Source organism: Protomyctophum parallelum (genome assembly GCF_964188405.1).
Source record: "Protomyctophum parallelum genome assembly, chromosome: 2".
Classification (NCBI taxonomy): domain Eukaryota; kingdom Metazoa; phylum Chordata; class Actinopteri; order Myctophiformes; family Myctophidae; genus Protomyctophum; species Protomyctophum parallelum.
Window position 1 is genome coordinate 7,897,847 of NC_139699.1, and position 21,590 is coordinate 7,919,436.

The 21,590-nt window shown below is 43.7% G+C and overlaps 1 protein-coding gene across 1 annotated transcript; it reads right to left on the bottom strand.

Annotated features, from left to right (window-relative positions):
• On the bottom strand, nt 1-21,383 carry znf507 (zinc finger protein 507). The gene is made up of 7 exons (XM_083791544.1): nt 21,284-21,383; nt 16,403-18,823; nt 15,017-15,134; nt 13,395-13,503; nt 5,578-5,682; nt 3,670-3,804; nt 1-2,584 (listed from the first exon to the last, which is right to left on the bottom strand). Exons 2-7 carry the CDS (start codon nt 18,818-18,820, stop codon nt 2,110-2,112), a joined length of 3,360 nt encoding a protein of 1,119 aa, XP_083647670.1. The 5' UTR covers nt 18,821-18,823; nt 21,284-21,383; the 3' UTR covers nt 1-2,109.
• Nucleotides 21,384-21,590: the final 207 nt, after the last annotated feature.

The window sequence follows — 21,590 nt, forward strand, 5'->3', positions numbered from 1 at the left end:
ACGATGGCTTCCATTTTCACATTACAACTTTTCAGGACTTGAACGCCTGCAGTTTCTATTAGCTTGTATTCTTAACCGATGATGTCACTGGAGGACGGTTTCTGAACTGCCCACAGCCTTCCTATGAGACACAGACCAAGTAGAAAGAATTGGCGCCATTTTTTCATAATTATTAGTGAGGACCTATTACAGTATATGAAGGTTGAAAAGTGGTGTAGTGGTCCTTTAATAATCAAACAATTTCATAATCTGAATATCACCATTCTAGCTCCCCTAAAAAATATAAAGAATTTTAAACACAAAGGGGTCACTAATAACATCGGCTAGCAGCCAAGCTAACTAGAGTCCTCTTTGTGAATCTTAGCAACACCTGCTATAAAATATAAGTGATAAATTTGGCAAAATAACACGTTAAGATTACAAACATAACTTTACATATAACCTCTCAACTGAGACTAGCACTAAAATGAAAATGAGGTTCAACCACATATTCCTGGTTAAAATTAAACACACAACAATTCAGTCAATATTAGGCACCATTACTTCCCTTTATAACATGTCCTTTTAAACCTCTGGTCTCATACACCAACAGCTACTACTACTGTGGGCCATATTCACCATTGTTACGTCGTCATCTTCTAATGTATTTCCATCAGGCTATACATTGCCGTAAATTCATGCTGACTTAACAAAGCTCCCTAGAGATAAAAATGTACAAGTGACAAAAACAAATGTAAAAAAATAATTTGCTTTTCCAAACTGAAACAAAAATGTACTGTATATGTTATGCATTTAGGCATCTGAGTTTAAACACTAGCGCACATGCCTTCTTTCCTAAGCTAGAGTCTACACTGTGTGGGATTAAATACATTAAATAATAATTACAGTAGCGATACTAGAGCTGCCTCATGGTCAATATACAAGTTATGCTGGAAAAGAAAGGAGATAATTATAATTCCATTTCTGATGAGGGTCTGTGTGGTTTTGTGAGGTATCAGCTGGTTTGAACTCCTTGTGTATGGACATGCAAACTTGGGTTAGTTGGCATTCTTTCCCCTTGAAGTTAAATTCAATGCCCAACTCCAAACCAGACTTGATGTAGAAATTAACAACTAATGCTCATGCAATATTTCCCTCAAGCTTCATCTCCCTGACACCCTGCGATTAGCCATTTGATTTTCAATTAGATTTTTCCTTTTATGAATTGCCCTCCTCCACTTTCAATGCCACTCACTAAAAAAAAACTATTATGGACAGCTTCCTGTCATTTGGACTCTTCCAATTCAAGCCTAATTTATAAGGCTTTATACGAAAAATAACATCATTTCATCTAAAAAGCCAGCTGAAGCCATAAGGTGATTAATCTCTCGATGAGCAGTTTGGTGGCTTGCATGGCTGCCTTTGGCGTGGGTGAGTGAACGAGTGTATGGGTGAATGTAAAGCATACATTCCTTTGAAAAGGGCACTACAGAAATCCTGTCGACTTACCAAGACACGTGGGGGTGGCATCACTTCTTTCTACGTAGGAGATTTCAAACTGGAGCTTTAAATACACTAAGACGAAAACAGAATGGCCCCCGTCACTGTCACTATGGTACAGTACAATGCAAACATAATAAGTCAAATAAAGACAACGTGTAATTTTAACAGGATGAAACGCATTGAAATGCTTATTTTTTTCTGTGAATGATATTTTGGAGTCTATAGCCAAATTCCAATACCCAATATCTCGGCCACTCGCTCACGCACACTCGCTCACTCCAGCATGGCAAATGACGGTGAAATTGGTGACCTGCCAAATATGTGACCATCTTGTTCACACAACTATTACATGGAAGTCTTTAAATACATGGCCTAAATACAGTTAGGTTGAACTCTGCTAATGAACAAACTGCAACAATTGACATTAGGACACATTTACATTATGTGATTGTCTACACGGTTGTCACATATTTCAGCAGGTCACCAATTCCACCATAACACCACCTTGCTGGAGTGACTGAGTGCGAGTGAGCGAGTAGCCGAGATTCTGGGTATTGGAATTTGGCTTAAGACTAAGGACTGTTGCATTAATGACAGGAAGGAGGAGTGAATGCAAATACTATGGTCTCACTGCGCTGCACCGCCCTCTGCTGACTGGAGGCCTAACGCCTGCTGTTCCGGGGGATGCTGCTCTTTATTGAGGATGATGCTGATTATATCTCCCTCGTGGCCTTTCATGTGCTCCATCAGACACTCTTTACTCGTGGACTCGAAGCCGCAGATACAGCAGCAAAAGAGCAGCATGCAGTACTCCATGCCTGGGCCCGGGGTGAGGCCCGTGTGCAGTTGGCCTCGTGGCTGGGACTGTGCTGGGTCCTTCCCAAGAGGGCTGGAGGCTTCGCTGGGCCACTGTGAAGGGTCCACGGTGGAGGAGGGTAAGTGAAAGCCCTCCGAGCTGTCCACTACCAGTCCCAGGCCTGCTGCCGACGTGTGGGTTGGGTCTGGCAGAGCCGTGTCGTTGTCTCTTGGTGGCTGAGCCGCCCCATGCCGCTCTGCTACTGGCTCCAGGACCGAGGACAGCTTCTGAGGGGCATTGGGCGTCCTGGGGGACATGGAGGGGGGAAGAGAGAGACATAGAGAGGTATTAGGGACAGTCAGGAGCTTTTTTTTGGGGGGGGGGGGGGGGGGGGGGGCAAATGTACTACATACTGTAGTACATTTTTTGGGGGACCTTGACTACAAAGTACTATTTATAGTAGGCCTACAAACTTTTGGATTGCAGTAACCCCACATTGTTTCTTCAATATTAATATTACCTGTGCTTGCTACTGGATCTGCTCCTGCTGTCAGTACTTGCAGGGTCTCTGCTGGCTTATTATCCAGGCTAGCTAAGTCTCTGCCTCCTCCCCATCTGTCTCACTGTCAGTCTCAAGCAACTCTATGGTCTCAATTTGCTCTGCATCTTCATCCTCTGGCGTTGTTTTTCTAACTTTTTCTTTAACTACATTATCAGCTTGTTCAACTTTCTCTTAAACAGTTGAGTTATTGTTCGTTGCATTGCCATTTTGCTTAACCCATTCTGACCTGAGATCAGATTCATACGAGGTTTCCACTGGACACACACTGGTCTGATTATAACCCATTCTGACCTGAGATCAGATTCTAAAAATGTCAGTCATTCTTCGATTTTTCAAAAATAGCAGACCTACAAGCTCGTAGCGCGCCACTCGGTGGCGCGCTATGAGCTTGTAGATCAATCAGAACTAAGTATTTCGCCGTTTCAGTCTGTCAGCCAACCAAAATAGCATTTTGATAGCTCCGGTGCGCTCCGATTCTCCTGCTGATCTCCTTCTCCGTCCTCGCCTCACTCGTGAACAAGACCCGAGATACTTAAACTCCTTCACCTGGGTTAATGCCTCATACCCTACCCGGACTGCACAATCCACTAACTGAAATAGATTTCTTTTTTGGGGTCAAAACTAACTATAACTGGCCTGGGCCGGCCTAGCGGTCCGGGCACCTAGACTGGTAATCCTGATCTCGACGCCCTTTGCTGCATGTCACTCCTCATCTCTCTCCACCCATTTCATGTCACCATACTGTACACTAACCTATAAAGTTAAAAAAAAACTAAAAACAAATCCAAAACTATTATAACCTTATTGAAAGCAAACCAACATTACTCACCGACAACTCTGGGAGATGGCCTCATTGATGGCTTTGTTCACCTGCTCATAATTATAGTTCTGGTCCCCAGCGTGCTTCCACATGTGGGACTTCAGAGATGGCGGATGGCTGCACACATAGCCACACAGGGAACACCTGGACCAGAGCACATGGGAAGGATGCAAGGGAGAAAAAGATTCACGGAGGAAAATGAGCAAAAGAGGGGGCGTAATGAAGATTGTAGCAAGACGGGACGGGAGGGAGGACGAAGACTCATTTGGCTTCATATTTATGCATGCTGGTGGTACTAATCCTCTTTTCAATCAAGAGGAATCCAACTAACTAAAGACCCTGCAGGGAGTCTCAGGGGAGTCGAATGCATGAATCCAATTCTAGAAATGCCTTCTAAATCAGTAGTTCTCACACTTTCAAGATTTCTCAAAATGTTCCAAAATAGCAGCTGTATAAGCTGGGTGCGGTGCGTCACGCATCATTGAACAGAAACACGAAACCTGCTACCTGCTGCTATATTATCATCATCACAACATAATATTATATCATTGACCTAAATGGCGTTATATCAACAAGGATAGTATAATTTAAAAAAAAAAGTTTTTTCAGAAATGACTTTTGACAGGTCAGGTGTAAAACTTTAGCAAAACTTACAGAGTGACTTTACCTGGGTTATCTTTTGATAGTTATACTTGAATGTTTACATGAAAGATAAAATAATAATCCAGTTTAGTCTTTCATTAGCGCAAGCGTATGGCTGCAGCTGTTGTTGCTGCACACTGAACACACATGGACGGTAAAGGCTTCGACAGTGATATCACTGTTAGTGTTATGCTATGCAACACAGAAGTAGCAAGGCCTCAAAACGGTTTATAAATCACAGTCAGTGACGTGTCGCATCAGACATCACTGATGAATCCTTGGTAATCTTCATGCAACCAAGTCAACTTGTCACCGCTGGAGAATCCTTGTGACGCAAGGTTATATATTCACGGTCGGTCCCTTCTCGGCTCCCTTCTCTCAGTGATGTCTGATGCGACACGTCACTGACTGTGATTTATAAACCGTTTTGAGGCCTTGCTACTTCTGTGTTGCATAGCATAACACTAACAGTGATATCAACCAGATATAATCAGGGAAAGTTTATGCACACACACTATGTGAACTATGTAAACTCTAAATTTCCATTTCCCAGCCATATAATAGAAGGGGGGTGGGGGGGGCACAGGTTGAGAACCCCTGCCCTAGGCATGATCATTAATTAATCTCGCCCTAGGCGGGGAATGAGTTCAAGATCAACTGCAGCTAATCAAGTTGAAATACCCTTTCAAAAAGAGCTCTCCATTGCCGTTTTGCTGCCAAAACCTCATCCCTAAGTGATGCAGCAATTTAGCCACAGAAATCCAAGTCTTTATGGATTCATTATGAGGAATTGTACAGGTGCACATATTATTTTACTTGTTCAGCCAATGTCTCCTCAAAACCATCCACAGTAGTTTCTTAGCTGTGCTCCCGCTCGTCGCCGCACCTGCATTTAAGTGCCGCTTAGCCATGCATCATCCTGGAATATTACAGTCTAGTAGTCCCTCATAATGCCACAATATTTCCATTGAATGTGTGTGAGCGCGACAGACAGCGAGAAAGCTAGACCGAGATTACAGTACCCTGGACTTACTGCTTATCCATTGGTTATTCAATAAGATGCTTTATGCACGTCTGGAACCGAAAACTACGTTCTCTGCATTTAGCCATATACGTGTTCATATCAAGCTAAAGTAAGTACAACCACACATGCTTCAGGTGCGCTCCATCCGGTTTGTTGCGGGACGCCGTGACGGTGCGGACACTTCTTATGAACAACCTTGTACAAATACAGCGCTCTCTGTTCAGAACAGGAGGACGTGTGGATGTTCTCACCTGTACTGCTCCAGCAGCTGTACAGCTTGGTGGTCCTGGGGGTGCCTCCGCATGTGGCTTTTTAGGCTGTTCATGTTTGTGGTGGCAAAGTCACAGCTACAACACCTGGTACACAGAGAGGGACATGGTGGAGAGGAAGCTTTTTAGGCTGTTCATGTTTGTGGTGGCAAAGTCACAGCTACTGTACAACACCTGGTACACAGAGAGACGCATGGTGGAGAGGAGGGTGTAAAGATGGAGGTGGATATAAATGACAAGGAAAGAGAGAAGACGATCACAGAAAGGGAGGAGAGATCAGAGGGTGGCGGGAGAGGTACGGGTAAGAATAGAGCGGGAGGGAGGAGAAATAAAGAGAGACGGATAGAGAGGAAACGCGAGCGAGCGAGAAGGAGTCGGGGAGATAGAGACAGAAGTGAATAAGGGAGAAAGCCTGCAGTTTAACAAGCTGTTGTCTGTGGTCAATATGGGATGCTATTGGTGTTGCCCGGAGGGAATTAGGGATTTAGAACAAAACACAGAAAGTTGCTACTGTAAGGAAACAAATACTAATTATTTTTTTCTACTTGGTTGCACTGTACAGTAGATGTTTTAGTTTGACGATGAAGCAACCTTGTTAGTTGCCTCGAGGGTACAGAGAAAAACACAAGGACTGGGAAGGCATGCTCCACTCATAACTCATGGTCACCAAGACGCATAACGAATGGGACTGTTCCACTCCGTAATGCTGCTGCAGCACGTCGATGCTGCTACAGGTCAACGAATGGGACTGTTCCACTCCGTAATGCTGCTGCAGCACGTCGATGCTGCTACAGGTCGAATGGGACTGTTCCACTCCGTAATGCTGCTGCAGCACGTCGATGCTGCTACAGGTCGAATGGGACTGTTCCACTCCGTAATGCTGTTGCAGCACGTCGATGCTGCTACAGGTCAACGAATGGGACTGTTCCACTCCGTAATGCTGCTGCAGCACGTCGATGCTGCTACAGGTCGAATGGGACTGTTCCACTCCGTAATGCTGCTGCAGCACGTCGATGCTGCTACAGGTCGCACAACCTGATTTGACGAGCACTACAGTAGTGGATCTCTTTCCATACACATTTCTCATCTCACCAAAGGGTCATTGCTTGTTTATCAATGCCATGTTTTCACCATTTGAAATATAAAACAGTAGAAATACAACAATTAAATGGTGCATGTATTTAGCGCCTTCTATTCAACACAGAACACCAGAAAACTAAGCAGCCAATCTACCACCTGAGCCACGGTCTTTTTACAAGAATGAGGCCCATTTCTCATTCTAAAACAATGTGTGCTTGCCACCCCTTTATTTCTAAGTACTGCCCTCATATGATATGAAGCCCAGAGAGGATCTCCCTATGGAAAACATTGGAAAAGTTGCCACGCAACAAACTATGGGCTGTATTGTCTTCATACCGGTGCATACAGTAGCTCTATTCTTTGCAAAGTGAGAATTGAGTTTTTGCTGATGTACAGCGTTGTTTCTTCTGCATTTTGGTGACTCGCCAGGTACAGAAGTAGACAGTTGAGGGTGTGTCATTAGCAATCCAACATTGTCCATATTGACATACCCAAATAAGACATATTGACACTCATCTTTATGCAGGAAAAGTTGGCTTAAAGCAAAACAAAATCCCAAGACTGAAAATGATTTTTTGCAAATCTGCACTGATCTCATTAAATGACCCCTATGAAATCCTCAGGACTGAAATCCGTTCCCAGGACTGAGAACTTTAAGCCCCGTCTTTATGTAATCTAGGATTATCTGTTTCACCTTGATTCATATCAATATATCCTCAAGATGGAAACAACATTTTATTTTTGACAAATGACGGAATTACAAAGTTGTTCTTGGCCTGAAAAGTAGGCCTACTGAGGAACTATGAATTATTGCGCTAATATGCCGCAAGGAATGGGAAAAGCATCTCTCCCTGACACAGGTTATTGGCTAGATCGAGCAAAGCTTGAAGTGTTGCCAAAGAAAACACAATAAAATAAAAGCATTCATGCTAGACTGAGTAAATGCTCTTGCTTGCTATGTTTCCAAAATAATGAAAGCACCAGTGAAATAGCTTTGTTAGTTAGAATGATAGACCACTATTTAGTGGTTGTGTGTGACATTTAGTGTTCAAACTAATCGGTTTAGTCGATTATAATTTTTTTCAATGTCAATGTGTTGATATCTAAGAAACACTATGCAAGTATGCATATAAAAAGAAACTTGATGGGGAGAGAGTATGTTTTGCACTCTGTCTATCCGTGTGTCCGTCCGTCCGTTACAAGCTAATCTCCGGCACCGTTAAACCGGTCGATGCCAAATTTGCAAACACACTCCCTAGATGAACCTCTGCCCCAAATGGTCCAGAATGGCCTCTTATAGCGCCACCAGGAGGCCGACTTTTACTCCTGCAGATTTTGTCAAAATATCCTGCAAATTGTTACACAGTATCTATATAGTCATGTGCTTAAGACGGATCGGTCCGATATTTCAGCTTTCAAAGTTTGCAGGATTGCCCCGTTTTGAACAAAAATCCTCAAATCATGACCTGGCCTGGTTGAGACCTGTGCCCCGAGGGGCACTTTTTCTAGTTTATAATAACCTTATGCTACATACAGACAGACACGCTTACACTTACGCACACTCACACAGACTCACACACCCACACATTCAACTGCACAAGTGTATTTGTTTTTGTCATACCTTATGTTTGACTTTGTTTAACTTACCGTTTGTAAACTTTGTTTATTATTTTAGGTGAGAACCATGTATAAGCCTTAAATGGGTTTCCTTTATCTCTTTTAATAATATTTACCGTTTTGTACTGTTTTTATGTGCGAATAACAACAAAAAACTAAAATTGGTTTCTTCAATATTTTCTCGTCTAATTGCCCAGCCCTAACTCCAAAACGTTCGGGGTTGTTTTTACAGCACAAAAGGAAGTCCATCAACCACAGTAAATGTAAGACAGAGTTTGAATGAGTGCCACAATTATAAATGGGTTCACGGAGGCAATGTGCAGCTTCACCAACCCACTGAGTTTACACTAGCTTGTTACATTTTAACCCACTCTGACCCGAGATCAGATTCTAAAGATGTCTTCTACATCCTGACTGTTTTCTGAAAAAGCTATGTTTCTACGTCAGTCCTTCTTTGATTTTTCAATAGCTAAAGCATAACGTAATGATAACACCAAAAGGGGTTCCCGCCCAAAATGGGTTAATGTGACTAGCCACCAACAAGCTTTTCTTGCATAATTAATAGTTATCCGTTACTCGCCAGTTGCCACACAGAAATTGTGAAATATGAAAGGGAATATCTAAGGGTAATCTAATCACCTGCCTTCATATTGAAGTTGTGATTGGGATTAGGCATGCCTTCGAGGTGTTTGCATTTTCACATTATTAAGATTTTGTATGGTAACGTTTTTTCCCCATTACTTTGTGTTAGAATGAGATTTATTCCTGTGATATGATTTCCAATTGGACACTTAGTGTAATGTTATAAGTGCTAATTATAGTGACAGTGCTATCCTCAGGAGTTATACAGAAGAGAATCAGAGAGCAAAGTGTTAGGGCAAAAAAATCAATCCATTACAAACCCCTTTCCTCCCAGGTGTTTTAGTTTGAAGATGAAGCGTCCTTGTCAGTTGCCTGGAGGGCACAAAGGCAAACGCGGGGCCTGTGGAAGCAGACTACGCTCGTAACTAATGGTCCATTGTGCAGCAGCTGACTGCCGCTGGTACATCACGGAAGCCGATTTGACAAATCCTTCTGTAGTAGAGTTTTTCCAGAATAATTTCCAATGACACTGGCCCAGGTTTTGGAATGGGTACACGACTACACGGGTTTCAGAGACCAATTTCAGCTGTCTCCTGATTATTTTAAAATAATCTGTGAACATAATTTTGGAACATGGCATATGTTCTTGGGGGTGTTGGTTCTAGATTGAGTATACGTATTAAGTACATTTAATTGCAGTTATTTAATTGTGAGTCAAATACTTTAAGTCATCAGTAGGAACATGAATAAAAATATTCTTATTATATGCAATGTTAGTGTTAGGAAGAGTAATTCCAAATTAGGGTTTTATAATTTTGCTTTCACAGTGAGAGCCATTTACTCAGTAACCTTTCATCAAGAGAGAGGTTCACTCTGTGAGTTCTCAGTCTAGGCACTGCCAAGCCCAAACCACTGCTAAAATGTTTTCTCCATCAGGTACTAAAGATTCCTTATGACAATATGGACTAATGGAAAGCAAAAGGGAGAAATTCCCTCACATAGGGATGCCTTAAAGCATGTGGAACCTGCAGAACAAATGCTTTCTGTAAATGTGACTGTTTCCTACAAATGTACACAGTCAGCAGGCAAATTGGATTTGCCCCGGATAAATTGAATTTGCCCTTAAAGTCGGGCCAGAAAACTGTCAATCAATTACAGGGGGAATTGCAACTTTGCAAAGGCAGAAAATCGAAATATGCAAGATTTGTACGTGTTTGCATGTGTCAGGGTGTACCCGGGAAATGGATTTAAAAATGGCTAAAAAGCAAATGTTGACATGTGGTGTGGTAACTGTGGTTGAGATGGTCACAACCTGGGGCAGAATACCAAAATAACCTTACAATGTTTCTGTTCAATTACAATAGGGTGGCTAGTGGACTGTGTGAAAAGGTTATCAACACATGGATTTAAGCAGTGGAAAGCATTTGAATGTTTGAATCTTTTCCGTGTCTACAAGTGGACAAGTAAAGTGGTTCCCAAATTGGTGGGGCTTGTCTGCCTTTATTTGGAGGAAATTATGTGCTTTGATTTGCATCCGCTTAGATGCAAATCCGCAAGATGTTTCAGATGATGACAGGGAAAAGACTTGAGAAGTCTTCAGTTGCATTATACGTGTCCACTTTATACTGCAATATATATTAGTCAATACTTAAGACCTATTCTGGGGAAGGGAAATAAATATCTGTGTGTGTGTGTGTGTGTGTGTGTGTGTGTGTGTGTGTGTGTGTGTGTGTGTGTGTGTGTGTGTGTGTGTGTGTGTGTGTGTGTGTGTGTGTGTGTGTCCTCTGGAGCATAGCTTAGTGAGACCTCATCTTAAATAAGCCAACATCAAAACCAGTGTTTAAACAAGACAGCTGCTACTAAGGCAGGAGACCATGTGCTTGCTTGGAAAAAATATGACAGCACCAGACCTGACTGAGCTAACCAAGGCTTTAGTGGGCATCTACTGGCACCTAGTGGATATATAAAATATCTACAAATTCTGTACAACAAAATATGGAGTATTTAAATCAGTCAGTCAGTCAGTCTCTCTGTTCCGCATGGTTCTCATCAGTGGGTTGAGCAATTTATCTGAACTTGCACACAGGCACTGACCGTTGGCAGTAGTTTACCCACATTTAAGCTGTTTATTTGCATTTTTGTGTAAACACCAGCGATTTGGAGTTCGTGGACTTCGGGCTACAGGTCCGCATCCACCCACAGACACTGCGTTTTATGAGTGAGATGGTGCTTTGGATAACATTTCCATAGCACTAGCACGCACACTGAAGTTAGAATCCACTGTGTGTGATTAGCACACACAGTTTAGCTCAAACATTGTAAACATCAATGCTCATGATTGTGGGTGGCAAAGATTCCACATTGGGTCCTAAATGTCCCCACCCACCCCAAACCTACAGGATTAAATCACTGTCAAAAACTTTTTTTTTTTTTTTAACGAGCCCGGAAACTAGCGTCAGCACATTTTAGGCCACAGAGCCGTTTTATTGAGTCATCTATGACTATTGGCAGAGTAAAATGCATAGCAAAAGTGTATTCACTTCTAAGTGAAGAGAATAAACTTCCTAATTAAAATGGAAGAAAAGCGTTCCTTTTTGCTATGCTGATCTGTTGAGCTCCGATGCTCTGTTTTTTACACTGCCCCTCATCAACTTGTTCCCTACACAGTGCATAGAAAATATTCCTGGCACAGGCGGGCGGGCATGTGTGTGAGAGAACAACTTGTCTCAGATTGCCCCACATCATGACATTTTGTCTATATTGTGCAGCCCTAATTGTAGGGGGAGCAAAGTACATTTATTCAACATTGTTTTGACAGTGGAAATCAATAATGTGTGCTAAAATGTGTTAAGTGTGTGCGTGTGCATGTGTGTGTGTGCCAGCTTCTATGACAGCCAAATTATGTATGCGCTCTTGTGCACAACTATTAGTCACACAGTGAGACATAGTAGGAAGGAAAGTTGTTTTAATTCAAATCTGGATAAAACATTAATGTTATTAAATGTTGTTCTCTCTCTCACAGAAACACAGTATTCCAGGCATAACAGCTGCCAATAGTTTATAATTGTACACATTATGGAACTTCATCATGTATTTGTATAAGTTTGAGTCCTTATATATTTTATTATTAAATGTTCTGATGAATTGAATATGAAGGACTCCAACGGAGGCTTTCTTGGGACGGGTGTTTAAATCCTCTTAGCAGACCTTGTATTGACCTGTATCAACTATAACGTATTCATAAAGTATTATAGGGCATTAACCAAAAAATCGATCTACAGTCGACACTGTAAATCAAAAATCGAGTACCGTAATCGCTAATATTATTTTAAATATGTTTTACGTTTCTTTTGTTGTATTTTTTTCTTTTCTACAGCAGATATGCAGCTGTGAGCTCTGTTGTTTTGTTGGTAGTTCTCCAACTAATCCATTCCTGGCTGATTGTTTTCATATCATATACAAGCCTACTGTACGTGGGTTTTGCCGTCACCGTCACTCGTGTAGGTGCGGTGGTGGCACTGGCAGCATTCAAGACAGATTTGCATTGGGAAAGGCATGCCCCATAGGCTCATATGCTCAATGGGGACAACTACAGACGTGTAAATACTTTTACTATTGGTGCATTTATTACTGTTGTTTGTTCAACAAGTTAGATTGGAGACGTCTTGTCGTGTCGTCCGGTACAGTAAAGTATAGCAAGAGTCCCTCCTCAGTTCTGCCCAATATTATGCAGTTTGCTGCTATCTTCTAAAGCTATGGACCAGAGCTAATCATAACCATTATAAAGACCAAATGAACTGTGGTTGTAACTTGTTGAACATTTAGGGTTGTATGAATTGAATGAAAAACATTGCATCGTGCTGTCCTCTCTCCTCTCCGCTCCAGTCTCTACTGAACAACGTAACATGCTATGCTGCGTGGTAGAAAGGTCTTGCGCATCAGAAATAGCAGATCTACAAGCTCACAACGCGTCCATCCGTGAGTCATTGTGGACTTGCCACTTTGACGTGACTTGTAACAGCTGATGTGAATTTCGGCCAATTAGAGCGGCAGCCACACAGCCAGCCTGCATTCAGAGTAAGAGTGGCGACACTAGCGTTGACTCGCGGAAGTGCTCATTCTATCTCAATGGGATAGTTCCAATGTTTGGAACTATAGCCCATAGGCACCCGCTTTGCGGCGAGATCAAAGTGTGTCGCCACTCTCTTGCTATTCCACTCGGACTGCATTCACCGGTCCCCGTTTTGCAGTTAATCCTTCACTCGCTGGTGTTTTAATGCTTGATTGGATGGGGAAAAAATATCACATTTTACAGCCGAATAATCGACTATTAACCGATTTTGATGGTAGTCGAGTCGACTATCAAAAATCACGTTTGGTTAATGCCCTACTTTATATACTATAAAGAATTCAATCAATCAAAGAAGAGATCACATTTTTATATCAAGGTCTCCAATGTCTTCAGAATGATATTTCATTGGTACAGTACACCCTGTAAGACTGTAGGTAAGCCGACTCACCTGTAAGGTTTATCAGAGTTGTGGATACGTCTGTGATTCCTCACGCCAACGTAGGTGGAGCTAGTGTAGTCGCACACGTCACATTTGTACATGTTCTGCATGATGGAGTCTGAGGAGGACAAATGATAATGCACAACAACAATCAATAACATAACATGCCTATTGTCCAGGCCAAGATATTAATGTCGAACCTCAGTCAGATTTACTAATAATACCAATACTACTACCACTAAGGTGAAGAAGATTATTTAGTTAGAATAGGAGGGGAAAAACAGAAAAATAAAGAAGCCGGGAAATGACTGTATTCACATTTCTCAACAGGAAATTAGTGACAGATCAATCACACGCAATATAGGCGAAGGTCACACAATGTGTGAAATAAACAATGTACAAACAGACATGGTTGATTAAAGGATGATTATGCAGCAGTGGCAGTATTTATTATTTTGTCCAGCTTATTAAAAAAAAGGAAAGTTGGATGGGTGTGTTTTACCACATCTGCAAACTGGGGTAGGTGCTACTCTGCTATCTTCACTTCTCCTAGCCTGTGATCTTAGCTTATAGCCCTGAAAAGAATATCCTATGGAATTGATATATTTTGACAGCTAAATCAATTCTAAAACCAACTAAGGGCCGATTGATACTCCTATTTTAGAGCCGAATAAAAGTCAGTTTGGCTCTGTAGAGCCTACAATGTGACGTCATTTGAGGTTCGGGGGGCGGGTACCGTCCTAAAGTCGGCTCTTCTGTGCTACTGAAAATTTCTGACGAGCCAAAATCATTTCGGAACTACAGCGCCGGAACGGTAAAATAGGAGTATGAATCGGCCCTAAGTGTAACACAAGTCAAACAGAACAATATGTTCCCCGTCTCCTTTATCTGGTAAATAGCCTTGCTACTGAATGTTAAAATAGCTGAAATCGAGAGAATGAAATCTGAATCCGAATCCGAAATGTTGCTCAATAAATCTAATTCTGTAAGTGAAGATAGTGTGCGGGATCCTTTTTTCTACTAATGTAATTGTGGAAATAATAAAAGGTGGTGTAGACTCTGAACTTTATTCTACTTCCTAGCAAACATTTCAAAAACCGCACCCAGGTACAGACACCTCCTTAAGTCACTTCCATACCCATTACCACCCATAGATAGAATTGTCACAGATAAAATTATCACAAAAACAACCTTAAAGCTGCACCGTCTCACTTTTTAGTGGATACTACTTTTTTGAAGACTACTATTTAGATTATTCTGCTGTGAGCCAGCACTTTGGTGTGCATAGCATTCTCGTGAACGTCTCGTATTAAATTGGGGCGGTTGAATTTGGTCTTGCTCCATTCTAGTATTGAGACATTTATGATATTTTTTAAGGATATTGTTGGGGCCCGCGATGCGCTATTATGCTGCATTAGGAAGTAGAAAGTATTTTTTACTGCCAAGGACGACTTTGACTTTTTTTTTTTTTTTTTTTTGATCGCTCCTCACTGTTTAGCTCTCCGTTTCTAGGCAATGCTTGGCTAGGCTATGTGCCTAGTTTAACCTGAGCATCAAAACAAAAGGTCTGAATCAGAAAGCACATCCCACGCATGCTGTGACTAGGCCTGACGATGTTCCATGTTTCCTACCTTCTTCCGTTGTCCGTTCTGCGTCCTCTGTGGTCACCATGGCTTCACTGACGGGCGTGAGAGACGCCACTGCACTGGCGGAGCTGTGCTGATCCCGCTCGTGATTCCGCAGCTGACTCTAAGGAAGGGAAATGTTATGATAAATTACTTACATTTATTACTTTCATAATCATTACAGGTATATTCAGTGATCTCACTTAATTCACATATCACTTTTGTTTTCTTTTTTGTGATAATCCTCCCTACTGTGTGCTGATCATATAAGGAGTTACTCCCGGTCCCCAGTTAACCCCTGGGATCAAAAAACCTTAGGTTTAGTTTTTGGCTAGGTTGCCCAGCCTTCATCCAATCAGAATAAAGAGTGGCCTTCCACCAATCATGATCGAGCGGGGGCGGGCCTTGGTGTGCGTGCTGTTAGCCTGCTGCATCATTCTACATATATACTATAAAGTGCTATGACTACATAAAATGGAATTCTAGTGCTGTCTATGTAACATGCTATAATTCTGTATAAAATGCCATCTAAGTCTACATAAAGTGCTTATCTAAGGGGCAAGGGCAAGTGCTACGGGCCATGATGGAGTCTGAAAAGGTGGCTTTGCACAAAGTATAAAATTTAAATGTTGGCTGAGTGAGTGCTGACTGAAGCAGGGGAGCACTTTGATGAAATGTAATAGCCTCACTTACTCTCTAATACCACTTTTGGAGCGGATAATGTCAAACTGGACCGAGCTTCACCCAGAAACATTTAGGAAACTTTCTTAAACCAACTCCCAAATCTACTGAATAATACGGTGCACTTAACTCTGCTGCACTAAAGGGCACTGAAGTGAAGTCTCATCATGACAGCAAGCAGAGGAATCGATAGTTCTCTCCTCTCGCTTGTATCATCAACAAACTACGGCCAACTTCAGCTGCAGCATTGCATCAGTTTTCATCTCTAACAACAAGGTACAGCACATTGTCGCAGAGCAACGCGTTGTCAGCTTGTAGATCGGCTATTTTCAGCATGCAACCAAGTGTCAAATCAGGCATTACGACATGTTTGGACACTAAACCATTTTAGATGACTACAATATGACTAAAACCAAATGAATATACAAAAGACTATGACTAAACTAAATACAAATTTGCTGTCAAAATCAACACTGGTACAGCAAGCATATTACTCCATCCATAGGGTCCATTTGACAAAGTGCCTTGTACTTATATCTGTGTCCTGATCCAAAAATAGATCTATAAGCTCACATGCAACATTTTGGTGTCTTTCATGAGTTTATGTTTTTATTGATGTTGTTCGGGAACCCCTAACCAAAGACAACTTCCAATCACTATGTGGAATTATTTTTAAAATCTGGAACCATGAATGAAAGGGATTCCACTGACCTTATAGTGGAAGGTGTCAGGGCACTGCTTGCACTGGTACATCCTGGTCTTGCAGTGGTGAATCATGTGGGTCTCCAGGTCCTTGCTGTCCGAGGAGATGTGCTCACAGATGGGGCACTGGTACGGCTGCCTCTGCCGGTGCACCCGCAGGTGCTGCTTGATGTACCCTTTGTTGCCGCTGCTATAGCGACAGAGGCGACAGCGGTATGGCCTATCGCTCCCGGGGATAAAGTCCACCAATCCCCCGTCGGGACTAGGCGTGACAACCGCGTCCATGCCTGACACGTCACACACATAAGCATCGGCCTCGCTCCCCGTCACCACGGTGGCGACCGATCCATTTTGAAACTGCGCATTGTCCTGGAGTTCTCTCAGGATGTCCTCATCGGACGCGTTCTGGTCAGAGCGTTCTCTCAGCCTCTCGATGACCGTCAGCAGAGACAAGCTGATGCCAGCTTTGGTGGTGGAGCCCCCGTCGTCCACCTCCCCTAAGCCCAGGCCCAGCCCCAAGCCCAGGGATCCCAGTCCCTCCCCTTTGTCCTGGGCACGGAGCTCCAAGTCCATCAGAGCTGTTGCCTTGTCGACCTCCGACACTCGGCCGTCACAAGACGTCACTTCCAGCAGTCTTTGACCCATCACGTCTTGGCTCTGTGCCTTAAGAGCCATGTTGGTATTGTGGGCGCTGGTGGTGTTGGTGGAGGGGAGTTCAGGGGTTCTCATGGGCATAGCAACCAGGGCCTCAGCAGCCAGCGAGTGTAGTCGGAGCGACTCTGAGTGGGTCCTTCTGCGGCCAGCAGGAGGGATGTTCTCATCACAAGGTGGTTCGATGCTGGTGGGTTGTTGATCATCTCCTGAAAGCTGTCTGTCACTGATACAACTACCACTCCAGCCAATACCCACCTCCTCCTTCTCCTGTTTGCACAAGTCCTCTGACGTGGACGTGGACCTGTGGGTCGTCTCCAAATCTCCCACTTCTTCCTCAGTTTCAGCCAATAAGCTCTTATCTCCACCCATATCTGGGCTGAGGAGGAGAGGGTTGGTAGCCATGACTGAATCCTCAGCAGAGGGCAGCCGTTCGACGATCACATTGATGTGGCCGGTGCTGTTCGGGCTGCTGTTGATGATCTTTTGAGCAGACGTCAGTAAACTGTCCGTCGCAGAGCTGTGGTGACCGCCATCAATCTCAACCTCCGCCTCTGTAGTCACCTGCACCTCCACCATAGGCTCCTCTGCACTCAAGTCCTTGACAGGATACACGCCCTCCTCCTCCATAGTGATCAGGCTTTCATCGTGATCCACAATTGGGTGATTGATCAGGTCCCCCTTGCCCTCAGCGGCCAGTGGCGTGCAGAGTTGGAGCTTAAAGGCAGCGGGGATCGTTTGGAGGCTGTCGTCTTGGACAGGGGAGAGGACGACCAGCTCCTCTCTGGTTGTAGATGCATTGGCAACACCGCCTCCAGAAAGGCCAGTGGAGGCCTGGACCTCCCTCCTCGCAGGGGCATTGTCCTCGTCCTCAAAGATGGGGTACGAGCAGTCAACAAGACCGGCATGCTTCCAGGCGTGGGTCTTGAGCATTCGCTGCTGGCTGCACACGTAGCTGCAAATGAGGCAGCGGTACAATCCGTACTCCTCGTAGCTGTACCACTTCTTATTCTGAGGGAGCTCATCAGTGCTGCAGTCCATGGAGCTTTCGGCCCCCTCGGCCCCCGAGCCACTGCCGCCTCCCGGCCCGTCTCCGTTTGCCACGCTGTGGGGGAGAAGGTCCACCGAAGGCGGGTGTTTGTTTGGGTCGTCTGCGTAGTCGAAGTGGAGCCTGACGTGGGACTCCAGCTCGCCCTGGTGGCGGGAGGTGAAGCGACATTCGGAGCACATGAGGATGAGGTCACTGTGCTGCTCGTCGTGCTGCCTCAAGTGCTCTTTGAGCAGCACCAGCGTCGGGGAGAGGTAGCGACACAGGCTGCACTGATAGCACGTTACAGTCCGGTTGTTGTTTTGGTGATTATTGGCGGTGCCGACTCCCTCCGACAGAATGCTGGCAGTAGTACCGTCAACAGCGAGGGAACCGACCGACTTCAACTCGCTCAGTTTCACTTCGGACTTGCAGTTCCTCCTGTTCTTTTTACTGGGCAAGGCTCCTTTGTTCTCCTCCAACGTCACTCCCCTAGCGGAGGCCTGGTGAAGCACCCTCTTCTGCCCGGCCAGCGTGCAACGCCGCTGGGGCCGCTTGTCTACGATCTTGCTGAGCTTCTCGATGACCTGAATGAGGGAGTCGGCGGCCTGCTTCTGGTGCAGACGCTGGGCGCTTTCCTCTACGGTGACTGGCCTGCTTTGAGACTGAGCGTGTGCGGCTGGGAGCGGAGGGGTCGGCGGTGCTGACGGGGAGTGTGTGCTGATGACAACATCACCGGTCACCTCCATGGTCTGAATGGGAGATAAGACAACAGAGCAGGCTGGGTGAGAATTCAGACAACAAAATAGGCTGGGTGAGAAATCGGAGAAGTCAAACTAACTACCCCCAATTCACCAGCTAAACGTAGGTACTTTTCAAGGGTTTTCATACCCTGAAGAAGGCAGTTGCATCTGCCGAAACGTTGGTTCCTACTCTGCATCCTAATAAATAATCGGCACTTTGGCTATCAGTGTGTGCGGCCACTCTTTTGTCCTTTTAAGACTTATTTTTAGATGTTTCTGCTGTGAGCTGGCACCACTACTACTAAGACTGGTGTGTGTTTAGCATCCTCTTGCACAGTGTTTGACATTTCAAGGGTGGATCAGATAATACAAGGTATATGATATTGTTGATGTCTGGAGTAAACCACTTAACTCCTAACTAAAATAGTAAAAAGCGCTTCGGCTAAAACTGTCTGCTAACGCAGCTAACTCCACCAACTCTCCCCCCTCTTGTGCAAGAAGTAACTGACAATCACAATACCAACTTTGATGAGGCAGTATTGCTTAGTTTTTAAAATATATGGTTTTCTTAATTTCCTAAAAGAACTTATATTTTTCATTAACTGAAAAATGAACATTTTGGAGTGGTTTCTAACCAACAGCAGAGATATGAACAACTAGTTAGGAGAGGAAGTAAAAATAGATCATTAGGATAGAAAACGACAAGGTTTGTTTGCAGTTGTAATTACACACTTGTTGCTGCTAACACACAATAATACCACGCAGATCATGCAGGCATGTGCACGCAGGCATGCACACACATGACATTAACCACTCACATCATGCAGGTATGTGTGCATGCGCACGCAGGCACGCACGCACACACACACACACACACACACACACACACACACACACACACACACACACACACACACACACACACACACACACACACACACACACACACACACACACACACACACACACACACACACACACACACACACACACACACACACACACACACACACACACACACACACACAGTCATGACATGCAGGTATGTGTGTGTGCATACACAGACTTTTCCATAAGGAGGTAAAAGGGTAGGCACAATTAATAGTCCTTTACTAAATCCTGTGGGGGAAAGTTTAAGCTACAATGAGCTGATGGCTCAGGATATATAGGACAGACAGTACACTACAGACAGCCTCTCTCTCTACCCTTAAAGAAAGCAAGTCCATCAAGCTGTCATTGTGTTTTCCAATTCACACCAAGTACTGACTTTATGTAGCTAACTGGTTTGGGAGCCTGTTGTGAGGAAGAGGCAGCTAGCTACTACTATCTTCTCTAAACAAGGACCATTATGATAAGCATGGCAAGTTACTCTCTGACAGTGAATAGTATTGTCTAGTCAGAACCATGTGCATTTGTTTACAAACAGATAGGCTTCAGCGAAAGTGAGGAAACCATCTTGTGGTTGAATTCTAATTTCATCTTTTCCACTTTCTGACCACAAACAGGCTTCCTCATTTGCAGACTTCTGCTTCTGATAGCAATATGAAACTATATGAATGTATTGCAGGTTTTACATTAGCTTGCATAAGCCAACACATACTGAACCTATTACCAAACAACGCCTATCTTGAAGTCTACTTTGCAACCACTGTTTGTGAAAGACTTTGTGCACGTTTAGGGTGTAGCTATAATTGCAGTGGTATAGTCAAAAGGTTGATTGTTGCTGTGGACATGTGGTGTATATAACACTTAAACACTATAGGCCTTCAGCCCTGAAATAAGTTGTCGAGTTAATTGTTAGTCAACTCAGTTCAGAATGTCCATGTTCATTTTGACTTTGGCTACTTTTAGCCAAGATTGCTCAGATGCAAAAGGGCCATGTATGCATGTACAATAATCAGACTCGGACAGGGCATCTGACTGACAGTGTATACATGTCATAGTCTAAATATATATTTCGCCGCTATCTACAGCGAGTCGATATAAGGATCTAGTTCCAGGTTCCACTGTTCACAGCTTCAGAGATATCGGATCACTCCTCTATCTAGCTGACAAGACAAGACAACATACGTTGCATAAGATGTATGGTTTATTTAAACGACCGCTACAGACAAGCAAAGCCGCGTCGATTCAACACAGTACTAGTAGAGCAAGTTCAAAAGGAGTGTGAAGTCAGGCAGGAGTGCACACGCCACACACACACACACACACACACACACACACACAGAGCTGTTAGCGAGCTAGCTGTTCTGCTCTCACTCACACACATACACGAGTGAGTCTCACTAGCAACAGTTAAACACACACACACTCACACACACACACACACACACACACACACACACACACACACACACACACACACACACACACACACACACAAGGACATTTTAATGATTTCTCTCGGTTAATGAATGACGACAAAAGATCACAAGACTGCATCTCCCAGCGGACAGCTAAGATACTCACTGATCCGGAAATGTTCGATGGTCTTTGGCCTTAACACATAAAAAATGATCGCGTTTGTTTTATTTCGTTAGCAATAAAAAAGTACTGGCCTCTGTAAAAATACCACACTGCAAAATGGCGAGGATGGAACAGCGATCACGTGACCCAGTTTGGGTCAGGTGACCGAAATGGAACGTTTGTGGTGGAAGATTTATTTGAATCAGGTTTAGAATAGAATGCAATCAGTGCATACTACTGCTGCCATGCTGATAATAATAATAATAATAATAATAATAATAATAATTATTATTATTATTATTTGTATTAT